Here is a 15,932-nt window from a genome sequence, read left to right as displayed (position 1 = left end):
GTCGTAATCATGAGTTTAAGTCATAATTTTAAGATGGAAAATTGAAAAAACAAAAAGAAAACACAAATTAATTTCTTTTCCACGTTTCTGACTTTTTATCTAATTATTTTACATTTTCAGATGTTTCTGAATTAACAAGAGATTTTAAATCCCCGAGGTTTAGCTTACATTTTTATACTAGAGGAAATCTGCAGACCTCATAGCACTGGACCAGTTAGAAGAGAAATGTGATCTGATCTTGTGGGCCGGGTTTAACCCTACCACAGGCCGCATTTGGCCCGCGGACCTCAAGTTTGACCCTCCTGTTTTAAAAGGACACTGCTCTTCTATCACTAACAGAGTAAAAGACCAGAAGAAAAGCAGAAACAGCGTAAACATCTGAAATATCACAGTTAGAGGAGGAAGTAGAACCTGCAGAAGCCTCTAACAGCTAAAAATCTTTCATTAAATGATTGTAAACAGTTACGTAAGAGTTTGTAATACTTGGATGAAACCTGAGACTGAAAATCCTCAAAGCCTCTTTTCATTCTTTCCCAAAGTTTTCCTGCAACAATAAAAGAAAAATCCCTTCATGAATGTTTGGCATGTAAACACGTCTGCCCTCACGCTGAGTTTCTTTCTAATTCAGAGGAGGCTCTCATCAGAATTAACCTAAAACTTTAACAATCTGCTTCATGACATCTCTGTAGAGACAAATGTGAGAACATCAGTTTGTCAGACACCCTGCAGACTAACACTAGATCATGTAAAATCACTCTATGGACTGTTTTCAAGGCTATTTTAAGATATTTATATACATCTTCAAATACATTTTTAATAAATCAATAAAAGCTCTCACCACATTTTCTCCAAAGCGTTCTGAATTTCCCCTGTTTTGTATTTTTTCTTTAGAAACTTCATTTTTAAGTCATACAGTGTGTAGTAGAGGAGTCTTTATTTAAAAACTCTTCTTTCATGAAACAATGAGGCCGTCAGAGTTCCTCTCACCTGTTCCACACGCTGGCGTTGGAGATCTGCAGAGATGGTGAGCTGGCGTGAAACCGGGCGAGGTCCGACAGAACCGGGGAGCTCATAAACCTCGGCCTGGGACGCCGGAAAGATCCCATGATGCACCACGGCTGCTGAGGAGAGAAGAGTCTGTCATTTAAAAAGAACCAACAGCAAATCAGGAATCACATAATTCTCCTCTCATGGTGCTAAAAACAAGAAAACAAAGGCAGAGAGGAGGAGAACTGCCAGCTGGAAGACTGACTGTTCATCCTCTGGGAGCCGTGAATATCTGAATACAAGTCATCTGGGTTATCGCTAAGATATTTGGATGAAATGAACAAACTGGAGCCTACATGAGGTTAAGAGGACAAAAAAGAGATTCATCCTCTGGAGAGCTTAACATTTGCACCAATAATCATCATAATTCACCTGTTTATTTGGAGAGATTTCACTTAAAACAGAAATAGTGACCTTTAGTAACCTCGACAGCTAAAGTGAAAGTCAACGCCCACACCTGGAGCAGATTTTACTGCCTCATTTATGAGTTTGAAGCTTAATTTTATAAACTTAGAGATGTTTTATGTGACTGAAATTTGGCCTGGAGGTTCATAACACAGTGAGCTGTCATAACAAACCTAAACAGATTTATTTTCACTTAAAACGGTCTTTAAGTGTGTAATGAAAGTAATGACAGAACTCCTGTAATGATGCTGACTAAATTTGTCAAATAAAGAACACGATAAAAAAGGATGCTTTAATATGATCACGTCTTGTGACGGTGCTGAGCCACAGGGAAATTTGTGTTGGGTGAAACGGTATTAAAAATAGACGACACCTGATCCCGGTTTATGAATCTCATAGAAAGTCCAAGCAAAAGCTTCTAAGAGTCTTAGATTAAATGACACCAAAATAATCATGAGCCCTGAGGCGGTGCATGAGGAGATGTGAGGGGACTGAATGTCAGTGTGGTCTATCTGCTGGGGAAATGAAAATATGCAGTAAATATGATGCTCATCTGTTTATCAGATATCTGTGGAGATATGTCAGTGTCAGATGTGACATATGTGAAGCTGATGTTGGTGCTCAGGAGAAGTCAGAGCATCAGAATCAGTAGCATCCATCCTCTGGGGAGCATGACCGTCTAAGGCAGTGATACTCAACATGTGGCTCTTTTGAATCTCAATTTGAAATATTATTCCCAGAAATCCCTCAAAAAGGGAAACGTTGACCTCAGGAATTATCTATTAAAAGTCATATTTTTCAGTTTGTTTCACACACTTACACAGTTAGCTTTAACTGCCAACTATTATTTTTTGTCTGTATATTTACATTGCCCTTAATTGCAGTTTTTGCCATTTTCTTGCCACTTTTAATCCATTTTCACTGCTTCACATCTGCTTTAGCTACTTCTTTTTGCCACTTTTTGTAAATTTTAGCTACTTTTATCCCGTATTTGCCATTCTTTCACCAGTTTTTTGCCTTTTTTATCCTGCTTTTTGCTATTTGCAATACTTTCTGTTTTTATTTTCCACTTTTCACACATTTAAGATGCCTTTTTGCCATTAATTGCCACGCTTTTCCCCACTTTTGCCACTCTTTTCTCCTTTTTTTCATTTTTCAATTTTTTTCCCATTTTTCCTCCCTGTTTGCCAGTTTTAGTCATATTTATACTCATTTTTTGCCCTGTTTTGTTGTTTTATGACCATTTTGTAATTCTGTAATTCAATTTTTGGTAACTTCTCACCTGTTTTTTCACTTTTTACCCTTTCTTTTCCATTATATGTCTACTTTGCCCCATTTTTGCCACCATCTACATATTTTAATGTCACTCTTACCATTTTTGCCACTTTTCACCGCTTAGATTGTGGCTCTTGCAAAGGCATTTTTCAACAATTTGGCTCTTTGGTTGAGCAGAGTTGAGTTACACTGGTCTAAGGTAATACAGCTATAAAGGCGATAAAGAGAGCAGGTCTGATCACACTCTGGGTGAAGAGCTGTGACAGCAGCTTTGGTGCAGGTTTTACTTCTTGCTGTCAGCGTTTGATAAATTTAGAGGCGAAGAAACATCGCCGTCTTCCAAACCACGACTTCCTGTAGAACCACACTGACCCGAGATATGTGTTTGTTTACAGCACAGAGGTCTCACTCTGCCTCGCTTTCCAGAAACCACAGACACAAATGACGGCGCGCTCAGCTCTGCAGGGCGACAGCTTTCACACTCTGGTAAAAATGCATGTAGGAAGACGTGTTTGCAGCAGAGTTTCTCTGAAACAGACTCTGTTTATTATCCTTCAACGCTCTCTCTAAAACCACACGTTTCATTTTAGTCCCCATGGGAAAGTTTCAGTCCCTTTCTTACATGTTTGGGGTTTTTTTCACTGAATGAGAAACTGTGTCTATCTGTGAGCATAACACCAAACCTACTGTCTGTAGACATGAGTCCATTTTTTACCATTAAATAAAAAGCAGCAGCCACATGTGATTACCGCAGACAGAGACGTCTGTCGTGGTCGCCATGGCTGGAATGACTCAACACTAATTGTACGTTGAAGCTGCAGGAAAGTTCTTTTATAAAAGTGAGGTTTGGGTCCTGGATCTGGTCTGCTGCTGAAGTTCAAGCCCTCCAACACCAGAGAACACGTCCACATAAAGGAAACAGAGGGCTCATTTACAGCTGAGATATTAGACAATTCTCACCCTCTCCTCAAACAGGATCACAGGGGAAGTTCACACCTTCACTGCAGCCTCAGCCACAAACTCTCAGATCAAAACAGTGCCAGTGTTACAGAAACAAACAGACGCAGCTGCAGAGGGAGACACGCCTCAACGCTGAGATTCAACAGCATCTGAAAAGACAGAAGATCAGCTTTATCAGAAACATCTGAGGATAACTGACTCTACCTGAGGATATCTGACTCTACCTGAGGATAACTGACTCTACCTGAGGATATCTGACTCTACCTGAGGATATCTGACTCTACCTGAGGATAACTGACTCTACCTGAGGATATCTGACTCTACCTGAGGATAACTGACTCTACCTGAGGATAACTGACTCTACCTGAGGATATCTGACTCTACCTGAGGATAACTGACTCTACCTGAGGATATCTGACTCTACCTGAGGATAACTGACTCTACCTGAGGATATCTGACTCTACCTGAGGATATCTGACTCTACCTGAGGATAACTGACTCTACCTGAGGATATCTGACTCTACCTGAGGATAACTGACTCTACCTGAGGATATCTGACTCTACCTGAGGATAACTGACTCTACCTGAGGATATCTGACTCTACCTGAGGATAACTGACTCTACCTGAGGATAACTGACTCTACCTGAGGATAACTGACTCTACCTGAGGATATCTGACTCTACCTGAGGATAACTGACTCTACCTGAGGATATCTGACTCTACCTGAGGATATCTGACTCTACCTGAGGATAACTGGACTACCTTTATCAGAAACTTTGCAGTGGCAAAAATGAGTGTTGACTTACTACATTCAGAATAAAAGCAGTTAAAAATGGCAAGACAGCCTTTTGGTAAGCATGTTTGTGTTTTAGGCGATTTAGATGATAAAAACAACTCTGCGTCCTTGACGGAACTATGTGAGGTTTTTGTGTGGGGCCTCAGCTCCTCTTAGACATGAGTAAGGGGGCCCAGTGGATCGGGAACCACCGTCTGAAACCACCCACAGAGAATTCAATGAGCCACTCCCTTCCCCGGCTGGGTCTCTGCCCAGGTGGCTGATGGGATGTCACAGCTCAGCGCGAGTCCGCCGGCTCTCACAGTGCCGTCTCCTCTGATCACAGCCAATGAGAGGCCCCGTGCTGACCGTCAACACAAACACTCCATTGTTTGTTTGGCTGCAGTCTGCCAGAGAGCGAGGAGGTCAATACTGATTTCACTGTCAGAGGCAGAAAGGGGGAGAGATGGGGGGAGACAGGGAGAGATGGGAAGAGACTGGGAGAGATGGGGGAGACTGGGAGAGATGGGGGAGACTGGGAGAGATGGGAATAGACTGGGAGAGATGGGGGAGACAGGGAGAGATGGGAAGAGACTGGGAGAGATGGGGGAGACAGGGAGAGATGGGGGCGACTGGGAGAGATGGGGGAGACAGGGAGAGATGGGAATAGACTGGGAGAGATGGGGGAGACAGGGAGAGATGGGAAGAGACTGGGAGAGATGGGGGAGACAGGGAGAGATGGGGAGACAGGGTGAAATGGGGGGGACAGGGAAAGATGGGGGGAGACAGGGAGAGATTGGGGAGACAGGGAGAGATGGGAATAGACTGGGAGAGATGGGGGAGAGACGGAGAGATGGGAAGAGACTGGGAGAGATAGGGGAGACAGGGACAGATGGGGAGACGGGGAGAGAGGGGGGAGACAGGGAGAGATGGGAAGAGACTGGGAGAGATGGGGGAGAGACGGAGAGTTGGGAAGAGACTGCGAGAGATGGGGGAGACGGGGACAGATGGGGGAGACGGGGAGAGATGGGGAGACAGGGAGAGATGGGGGTGACAGGAGAGATGGGAAGAGACTGGGAGAGATGGGGAGACTGGGAGAGATGGGAAGAGACTGGGAGAGATGGGGAGACTGGGAGAGCTGGGTGAGACTGGGAGAGATGGGAATAGACTGGGAGAGATGGGGGAGACAGGGAGAGATGGGAAGAGACTGGGAGAGATGAGGGGGGAGACAGGGAGAGATGGGGAGACAGGGGAGAGATGGGGGAGACAAGATGGGGGAGACAGGGAGAGATGGGGAGACAGGGAGAGATGGGAATAGACTGGGAGAGATGGGGAGAGACGGAGAGATGGGAAGAGACTGGGAGAGATAGGGGAGACAGGGACAGATGGGGAGACGGGGAGAGATGGGGGAGACAGGGAGAGATGGGACTAGCCGGGGAGAGATGGGGGAGACTGGGAGAGATGGGAAGAGACTGGGAGAGATGGGGGAGACGGGGACAGATGGGGGAGACGGGGAGAGATAGGGGAGACAGGGACAGATGGGGGTGACAGGGAGAGATGGGAAGAGACTGGGAGAGATGGGGGAGACGGGGACAGATGGGAAGAGACTGGGAGAGATGGGGGGAGACAGGGAGAGATGGGAAGAGACTGGGAGAGATGGGGGAGATTGGGAGAGATGGGGGAGACAGGGAGAGATGGGGGAGACTGGGAGAGATAGGGGAGACAGGGAGAGATAGGGGAGACAGGGAGAGATGGGAGACAGGAAAGATGGGGAGACAGGGAGAGATGGGGGAGACAGGGAAAGATGGAGAGACAGGGAGAAATGGGGGAGACAGGGAAAGATGGGGGGAGACAGGGAGAGATGGGGGAGACAGGGAGAGATGGGGGAGACTGGGAGAGATAGGGGAGACAGGGAGAGATAGGGGAGACAGGGAGAGATGGGGGAGACAGGGAAAGATGGGGGGAGACAGGGAGAGATGGGGGAGACAGGGAGAGATGGGGGGAGACAGGGAGAGATGGGGGAGACTGGGAGAGATAGGGGAGACAGGGAGAGATGGGGGAGACAGGGAGAGATGGGGGAGACAGGGAAAGATGGGGGGAGACAGGGAGAGATGGGGGGAGACAGGGAGAGATGGGGGAGACCGGGATAGACAAGGAGAGATGAGGGGAGATGGCAGAACTGGGCAAAAAAGTGGTCAAATGAAGGCAAAAGTTGGCACAAATTGGCAAAAAGGTGTCATAAATGGGGTGAAAGTGTCAAAAAAGGAGGCAAAATAAATCACAAGTTGAAGATATGTGGCGAAGAAGGGTTAAAGTTTGCCACAGGTAGGTAAAATCAGAAAAATCAAGCAGTAAAATTTAAACTGAACTCATTGGAGGATGAGGTGGAGAGACGCGCACTGAGCAAGGTGGAGGCCATTCTGAGAAACATGGATCATCCACTTCATATCTCCCTCAGTGAGCAAAGAAACAACGGTGGTGGACAGCTCCTATCCCTGCGCTGCAGGACAGAAAGATTTAGAAAATCTTTCATACCATCAGCTATTAGACTGTATAATTCTAAAGTAAACAGATGAGACTCCCAGACGATTAAATTTCCCTTCGGGGATAAATAAAGTTCTTGTATTGTATTGTATTGTAAAAAGGGGTTAAAGTTGCTAAAGGGTGGTAAAAAGGGGTTAAAAGTGATGGAAAAATGTCTAAACAATAGCAAAATTGCATGAAAAGTGGCAAAAAGGTTGCCAAAATGGGTTAAATGTGGCATAAAGTTCCAAAAAAGTAGCACAAATGGGTCAAAAGTGGTAATAAGAAGTGACTAAATGCAAAAATAAAAAAAATAAAAAATAAACAGCAAAATGTTTGAAGTTGTCAAAAGAAGTGGCAAAAATGGCTAGCAATGGTTGGCAATAACAGCTTGCCATGCTTTTCAGTTATCAATGAGATAACTGTTAGCCAGGATGCTGGCACCAATGCTACTGATCCAACACACATACACTGATATCATCAATAAATCCCAACTGGGGAGGTCCCATCCTCTGGGGGTTTTCAGGGGTCCAGATCTGTGGGCGGGCCTGGTTACAGTACTTACATAAAGTCGTAGTAATAACGTATGGTACAAATTCCCATGGCATACCTAGACTTGCCTTGAGACACACTAGTGTGCCTCAGCACACCATTTGAGAACCACTGGTTCAGGTGTTTCAGGTGTTCCAGGTCAAACAAACCTGGTGACACTAATGAAGCCTGGGTTAGTTCATCAGGTGTGATGAAACCACTCTGGTTTACATATCTGAGCTGTAGAGAGGAATTCTGTTCAGGGGTCAAATCATTCTGAGACTGGAGAGTCATTAGAAGTTTTATTTTTGGTTGAATTTGGGGAAACCACCTGAAGCATTCATTGTGTTGAGCTATTTCAGTTCCTCTTGTTTGATTTGTTTGTTGCAAACAGCAGAAAGTCTGTAACATTTGTTATCCAGAACGTTCCAAGGCGAGGGAGCAGTAAAGGAACAATCAGGACCTCGTCACCGTGTCGTCTGTGTGGGTCCAGGTTGTGTGTGGGAGTGTGACCATGTGTGCTCAGTTCAACACATGTAGTGTTCACACGTTCCACTCTGCAGAGACTCGCTGGAACTTCAACGTCCTTCAGCATCTGTCAAAGATCCTCTACGTCTGTGGAGATGAATCACTCCGCCAAAATATAAAACCAACAACAATCTCACCTTCTGCTCTGCTAAAAAATCATGCGAACTGTCCCTGTAACTGTCCATCACCATGGCGACCCATCTGGTACACACCAAAACCAGTCATCAAAAGAAAGGTCACCCCTCCCTCCGTCACATCCTCCTCCACCCTGCCAGCGTGTGAAGTCGAGCTCAGTCTCTAAATATCTCAGCAGGCATCACTTCCTGTTAGAGTAAACGCTGAGTCGCTTTAACGTCATGTCAGATTTCAACACTGCTGTTACGACCACAGAGCCTGTAAAAAGTAATCTCCCTTTTATTGATTTTATTGATCAATCATGATCAATATAATCTCTTTACCAAAATAAATAACAAAAAATCCTCTTTAATGTCGAACTGAAAACAGATTGCATAAATAGTCACCCCCTTTAAAGTGACTGACCTAATTCCAGCGATTGGTGCTGGCAGTCTCACAATTATTCAGTATTCCTGGTTACCATTACACCACAAAGAAAAAAGAACATTCCAAGCAACTCAGAATAAAGGTTATTGAAAAGACTAAGTCAGAAGATGGATACAAAAACATTTCCAAGTCTCTGAACATCCCCCAGAGTTCAGTTAAATCCATCATCAAGAAATGAAGGAATATGTCACATGTGTAAATCTGCCTAGATCAGACCGTCCTCACAGACTGAGTGGGCGTGCAAGAGGGAGACTAGTGAGAGAGGACACCAAGACACCTATGACTACTCTGAAGGAGCTCCAAGCTTCAGCAGCTGAGATGGAGAGACTCTGCAGACAACAACTGTTGGCCGGGTTCTTCAGCAGTCAGAGCTTTATGGGATAGTGGCAAAGAGAAAGAGACTGTTGGAGAAAACTCAGATTCAATCTGGACTAGAGTTCACCAGAAGGACTGTGGGAGACTCCATGGTCAAGAGGAAGAAAGGTCTTTGGTCTGGTGATACCAGAATGGAGCTTTGAGACCAACAGACAAGACGCCAAACACTGACATCACCACAAACACACCATCCCCACTGTGGGGACGCTTCTCTGCAGCATCATGCTGTGGGGACGCTTCTCTGCAGCATCATGCTGTGGGGACGCTTCTCAGCAGCATCATGCTGTGGGGACGCTTCTCAGCAGCATCGTGCTGTGGGGACACTTCTCAGCAGCATCGTGCTGTGGGGACGCTTCTCAGCAGCATCGTGCTGTGGGGACGCTTCTCAGCAGCATCGTGCTGTGGGGACGCTTCTCAGCAGCATCGTGCTGTGGGGACGCTTCTCAGCAGCATCGTGCTGTGGGGACGCTTCTCAGCAGCATCATGCTGTGGGGACGCTTCTCAGCAGCCAGCCCTGCAAGGCTTGGACAGGTAGAGGGTAAATGAATCCTAGAGGACGATCATATTCAGTCTGACAGAGAACTACAGCTTAGAGAAGATTTATTTTCCACTCAGACAATGAGCCGAAGCATGCAGAGAAAGCTACACATAAATGATTTAAAGACAATGAGGGGAATGTTCTGGAATGGCTGAGTCAAAGCCCAGACTTCAATCCAAGAGAGGATTAGTGGCTGGACTTAAAAAGGGCTGTTCACTCCTGATCCCTGATCAGCCTGACAGAGCTTGAGCAGTTAGCACTGTATACCTTGATAGTCACCACAGAGTCAATGAAGGACTTTACAGCAAGCATTAACATTAGAGTGAAAAAATCTACATGTGGGGGACATTCTTTCTCACCATGGGACCGTCCTGCCCCTCAGTGTGCCATAATGACTGTATCAATGACAGCTCCTGTAAGCTCAACAGACAACACTTCTCCACCAGCTTTACTCACCACTGAAGCCTAAAATCAAGCCTGATAAAACCATCAGATGTATCTCTCTATACGTGATCAAAGACATGAAACACGTCTGTAACCTGTGACGGCAGACTCAGAGGTGTGCTGATGTATGATGTGTTTAGTTATGAACGTTAGCATGTGTGCTAATCCTGTAGCAGAGGCTTCCTGTCATGAGAAGGCACTGAGAGAGAATAATGTCATTATAACAGAGACAGGGGAGGAGATCATTACTGTCATTACAGCCGCTTCTGTTTGAGACTTCACCGCCTACATTTCCCAAAAGGCCATTCAATAAGAGAGCATTCTTCTGGAGCTCAACAGTGTGGCTCCTGCTCTACAAACCATGCTCATTTTCTCAATTACTGATTTGGCTGTTAGAAATATCCACGGTAGATTTATCATGAGCTACCTGAGGGTGAAACGGTGACACACGCTCCCGTAGACAACACAAGATGAATGGTACCAGCCTCTAAGATAAACAGTTTATTTACAATCTACGGGGAAAGAACTACATTACCCACAATCCTACAGCAGTGATACGTGTGGCTCTTTAGTGATTCTTTGTGGCTCTTTTCTTTTTAATCTGAAATATTATTCCCACAGAAAACCTCAAAAAAAGAAAACTTTTTTTTTGCCTTTTTCACCAATTTAAACTACCTTTTGCCATAAAAAAAACATTTTTGCCTTTTTTTCCCATTTTTGCAACTTATTTTTTCCCCCTTTTTTTTAACCAATTTTGCCACTTTTATTCCATTTTTTTGCCCACTGTCACCAGTTCTTGCCACTTTTCATCCAATGAAGCTACATTTTGCCATTAAATACGACTTGTTTCCTCATTTTTTGCCCATTTTTGCCACTCCTTACTGCTTTTTGCCCATTTTAGTCACTTTTCAATCATTTGTTGCTTTGTTTTGCCACTTTTTGGCCAATATTGCTACCTGTAAATCATTTTTTTAACACTTCTCACCCATTTTTGCTACTTTTTATCCATTTTTGCCACTTTCATCCATTTAAGCTACATTTTGCCTTTGAAAACCACTTTTTTTCCTACTTTTTGCCCATTTTAGTCACTTTTCATTCATTTTTTTGCTTTGTTTTTGCAACTTTTGGACCAATTTTTGCTACCTGTAACTCATTTTTTAACACTTCTCACCCATTTTTGCTACTTTTTGACCCTTTTCCCAACCTTTCTCCCCATTTTCACCCCTTTTTATTGTTTTTTTGCTGCTTTTAGACCATTTTTGCCACCTTTAACTTATAATTATTGCTACTTCGAGCTGTTTTTGCCCATTTTCACCTCTTAGACTGTGGCTCTTTTAAAGGAATTTTTCAACCATTTGGCTCTTTGGTTGAGTAACACTGTCCTAGAATGTGACAGCATCGTTCACAGCATTATTACTAACAGTTAAACACTGCTATAAAGACAACCGTAGAAAGAGGATCGATGTAAAGTTTGAACAGCTGTCATTCACAATGTTTACAGAGAGACGCAGTGGATTGTGGGATGTGTAGTTTTACAACTGGAAAAAAAAATCACGTTTAGTCTGTTTTTGAAAACTGTTGGGATGCCAGATCAAATGTTCTACAGTTGTGAGTATTCAGAAAGCTGATTGGCTGGGTCCAGGATTAAAAATGTTCATCTAAAGATTACTGAAATGTTGTTAGAGGATCTGATCAGAGACATTTACCTCTGAAACCGTGAGCGTCTACTGTTAAACTGTTTATCTTCACATAGAAGATTACAGCCATGCTGAATTAGAGTGTTTATTTCCAGTCTACAGAATATGAATCACTATTTATTTTAACCCCAAATTGTCCTTCAGCTGCAAAGCATGCTGGTCTTTTTCCCTCTCATGTGGTTTTAAGAAAACAACGGCCTCTCTAATTCTTCTTCTGTGGTGGATTTCTGCCTGCTGAACGTGACGTCTCTCTCAGAGGGCTGAGGTTTTTAATCCCTCTTTACTTTTCTACATCTTCAAATCTGATCTAAAAATAAACTTTTCACAGCCTCAGCATGTGTGTGTTTGTTTACAATGTTTTAGTGCAACCCCAGTTCCAAAAAAGCTGGGCCGCTGTGTGAAACGTAAATACAAACAGAAGTTTTTTTCTGTTTTTTTGTCCACAATTTGTCGACGGTTTTTCTCAGACTGGTGAACCTCTACCCATCTTTACTTCTGAGACTCTGCCTCTCTAAAATGCTCCTTTTATACCCAGTCATGTTCCTGACCACGGCTGAACGATGTGCAAAAATACTCTAACTGCAATTTTTTCCCGCAATGTTGCGATTTTGAATGCGATTATTTAGGTTCCTCATTTTTTCTGTTGTTCAACAAACATGAGCAAGCAAGTGAAAAACACTTTTTCCTACTTTTTTACCCATTTTTGCCACTTTTTTGCCACTTTTATCCCATTTTTGCCTATTAGAGCTATCATTTGCCATTTAATGCCACTTTACCTACTTTTATACCCATTTTGACAAGTTTCTTGCAACCTTTTACCCATTTTTTGCAGCTTTAATCCATTTTCACCCTTTTTTCTCTGCATTTTCACCCATATACACTCCCTTTTGTCATTAAACACCACTTTTTCGTAGTTTTTGCCCATTTTAGCCAATTTTGACTGTTTTTTACCCATTTTAGTCACTTTTGACTGATTTTTTTCATGGTTTTGCCACTTTTGGACCATTTATGCCAACTGTAACTCATTTTTTTGTCACTTCTCACCCATTTCTGCCACTTTTATCCCATTTTCGCCCTGTTTTCTCTGCATTTTCACCCATTTAAGCTCCCTTTTGTCATCAAATACCACTTTTTGTCATTAAATACCAGTTCTTCCCCATTTTAGCCAATCTTGACTGCTTTTTGCCCATTTTAGTCACTATTCACTCATTTTTTTCCAAAGTTTTGCCACTTTTGGACCATTTTATGCCAACTGTAACTCATTTTTTGTCACTTCTTACCCATTTTGCTACTTTCTGACTTTTTTCACTTTTCTTCCCCATTTTCAAAAAGATGGTATCAAACTGGTATTTTGACACTTTTCAGGTTAAAGTAAAATGACACTGTCTGTGATTTAAATATTGCAGCACGCTTTATTGTGATTTAATCTAATTTGTGATTAACTGCCCAGCCCTATTCCTGAGCTGTTCCCAGTTAACCCAGTTTAATTCCAAACTTTTCCAGCCTCTTGTTCCATGTCCCTACTTTTATAGGTGTGTTAGAATTGTGCTTGTGTCTTGGTAATGTTTTGGTGTTGTAGGAGTGTTTCTACAACTCCTGCTGGTTAAAAACGTAACGTTTGTGGATGTAGACCTTCTTCTTCCTTCCCTGCTGTCTAACAGGTGTGCTGTTTTTAACTCACCGGCCTTTGACTCATGATAATGGGTTCGTTCTTGTCGTAAATGATCAGAGTTTTCTGCAGAAACGTTTCAGCATGTGGGAGTTTGGACTCCTTCCTGTCCTGCTCACCTGTCCTCTGAGATGAAGGTGGTTTTAGGTTCTGTAGTTTTCTGATACTTTCAGGTCTCAAAGATCAAACATCGATCAAAAAGAGACGGACTACCATCAGGATGTCTCACTCACCTCCTCTGATGAAGACACGGTCCTCCTCTAAACTCTGCTCCCGCTGCTCCTCCTCATCCTCGGCTCTCATTATCGACACATCGCGTCACTTTGTAAACAAATAAACAGAAATAAACTGTTTGTTTATTTGTTTGAGTAGATACGAGAGTAACGGAGCCCTTCCTGCACCCCAAACCGATCAAACGTTCCGCTCCCTCGGGTTAAACTGAGACAAACCGCCGCTCTGAACTCACGGAGCAACAGGCGGCGGGAGGACAAGCTAACAAGCTAACAAAGCTAACCTATGGCGCTTCCGGTTACGGCCTTCAAAATAAAAGTTCCGCTTAACGTAGGCTACAATAACCGTAACAAGGACAACTTCGCGTTACAACAGATAAAATGTTAAAACTGACCGCTACAAGCAACAGCCTGTGGATAAATACAGCCAATAGGAAATGTCAAATAAAGTTTAAAGGCGAAATACATTAAAATATAACAGATAATACAACTTATTGAAGTCCGTTAATTAAGACAAATTTTATACTGTAATTAATACAGAACACAAATTTGAAACCCTCTGTCATCACTTTGGACCTTTAAATTCCAACAGGTTGACTTTTATTCTGTAATAATTCTGTTTTGCTGAAATTATTTTAGTAGGCAGGTTGTTTTCTTTTTTGAATTAAATTTCAAACTCTTTTTTAAAGGGCCTGTAGTTTACTCTGCCCAAATTCAAACTTTGACATGACCAGGAGGACTTTGCTTTAGAAATCCCCACCTGATATTTACATTCAGAAAAAAAACTAAACTAAACTAAACTAAACTAAAAAAAAAGGAAAAAAAACCTAGTCAACTGTCATTTAAAGGGAAATACCAAAATATTCAAGTTTTTGGCAGTTTAGGTCAGGACTGAAGGTCATGAAAATAATATTTTTTTTTTTTTAATGGGGGAAATTTTTATTAAATATTCTACAGTAAATTTTTTAGTTAATGTTTTTCACAGCGGACAATTTAATCCAATGTTGGCTTATTCAGGTAGTGCATATGAATGATACAGGAGTTTTGAATTAGCCCCAAAAAACAGTCAAAAAATCAATGAATAAAGTCAAAAGTCAACATCTGTTGAAAAATAAACATGAATTGCTTTATTTCCTATTTTCATATTTTAGTTATTATTTTGATGTTGAAGCGTAGTGCCTAAAGATAAAACCTTTACATTTGTTATTCGTTTTATCTTGTTCAACTTTTGATTCCTGTTCTTGAAATGGCGTTCTTCAACATTTAGGTGAAATGCTGGAGCTTTATTTTGAAGGTACGGCCTCAGCTTCCTGTATGGATCTGTTTTAGCTTGATGTACCTTCCTGCCTTCAGGAATATGATTGGTTCAGGAAACTTTATCCAATCAATATTCATGATGAGTTCTAAAATCAAAAAGTACACTCAGTTTATTTGTTTCTACAAGTTTTTTTTATTTGTAAGATTTTTAAAAAATAATATTAAAAACAGAAAAAAACATTTGCAGATAAAGGAGTGCCATAAAAATAATACATCTATAAAAATATAAAGAGGGATATATGAGAGGGTACAATGAGAAAATAAATAAGTACGTTTTTAAATGTATTCATTAAAAGAGAAATAAAATAAAGATGAAAAACAGAATTATCCTTTTGGAAGATAAAATAAAATAAAATGACAGAAACTGACTTTTTGTAGAAAGTTGGCCTTTTTTTTTTTTTTTTTTTTTTTTTTTGCAGCCAGCTCTATAAAGGATGTGTGGTTGAATATATCTGTTTTAAAATGTAAATGAAACTCCAGTTACCATGGTGATGAAAGAAACTAAACTAGTGCTTTAGTGTAGAAAGCTGCAGTTCCCCTCATGACCACTAGAGGCTGGGTCTGACGCTGCCAAAGTCCCATCCACTTCCATGTTCTGTTATTTTTACAGCCAGTCTGAGGTCTGCAGATTTACTCCAGTATAAAAATATAAACTTCAACTTGATTATTTAAAATATCCTTTTTAAACCATAAAATCTGAAAAAGTTAAGAGTAAGAAATTTTTTTGAAAAAGTCAAGAATGTGGGGGGGGAAATGGGTTTTTATTTCATATTTTCGGTTTTGCATCTCAAACCTACGATTTTGACTTTTCATTTCATACTTTGACCTTTTTAACTCATAATTCTGACTTTATATGTCACATTTTATCTTTTAGATTCCCAATTTTAAATTTTAAGTCATATTTTGACCTTTTCAACTCCTTATTTTGGCTTTTTAATCCTATATTTTGACTTTTAAACTCATGATTTCAAATTTTTCTCATATTTTGACATTTAAAATAAATTATTTTTACTTTTTGTATCATATTTTGACCTTTTAGACTCCCAATTTTAAATT

General features: G+C 41.8%; 1 protein-coding gene across 6 annotated transcripts in view; it reads right to left on the bottom strand.

The window, feature by feature from the left end:
* The window catches only part of prr5l (proline rich 5 like), a 38,879-nt gene extending 25,083 nt beyond the window's left edge, over nt 1–13,796 (bottom strand). The window contains exons 1-4 of one of the 6 annotated variants that reach the window (XM_041796136.1): nt 13,563–13,796; nt 13,342–13,455; nt 3,688–3,836; nt 988–1,121 (exon numbers count right to left, since the gene is read on the bottom strand). In XM_041796136.1, the coding sequence (XP_041652070.1) occupies nt 988–1,106 (119 nt within the window). In that variant the 5' untranslated portion in view covers nt 1,107–1,121; nt 3,688–3,836; nt 13,342–13,455; nt 13,563–13,796. The remainder of the gene's footprint in view (nt 1–987; nt 1,122–3,687; nt 3,837–13,341; nt 13,456–13,562) is intronic. The other 5 variants (XM_041796135.1, XM_041796137.1, XM_041796138.1 and 2 more) reach the window with 5 other exon arrangements.
* Between the last annotated feature and the right edge of the window lie 2,136 nt (nt 13,797–15,932).

Source organism: Cheilinus undulatus, linkage group 9, assembly GCF_018320785.1.
Source record: "Cheilinus undulatus linkage group 9, ASM1832078v1, whole genome shotgun sequence".
Lineage (NCBI taxonomy): Eukaryota > Metazoa > Chordata > Actinopteri > Labriformes > Labridae > Cheilinus > Cheilinus undulatus.
This window is presented reverse-complemented; position numbering and strand designations above follow the sequence as displayed.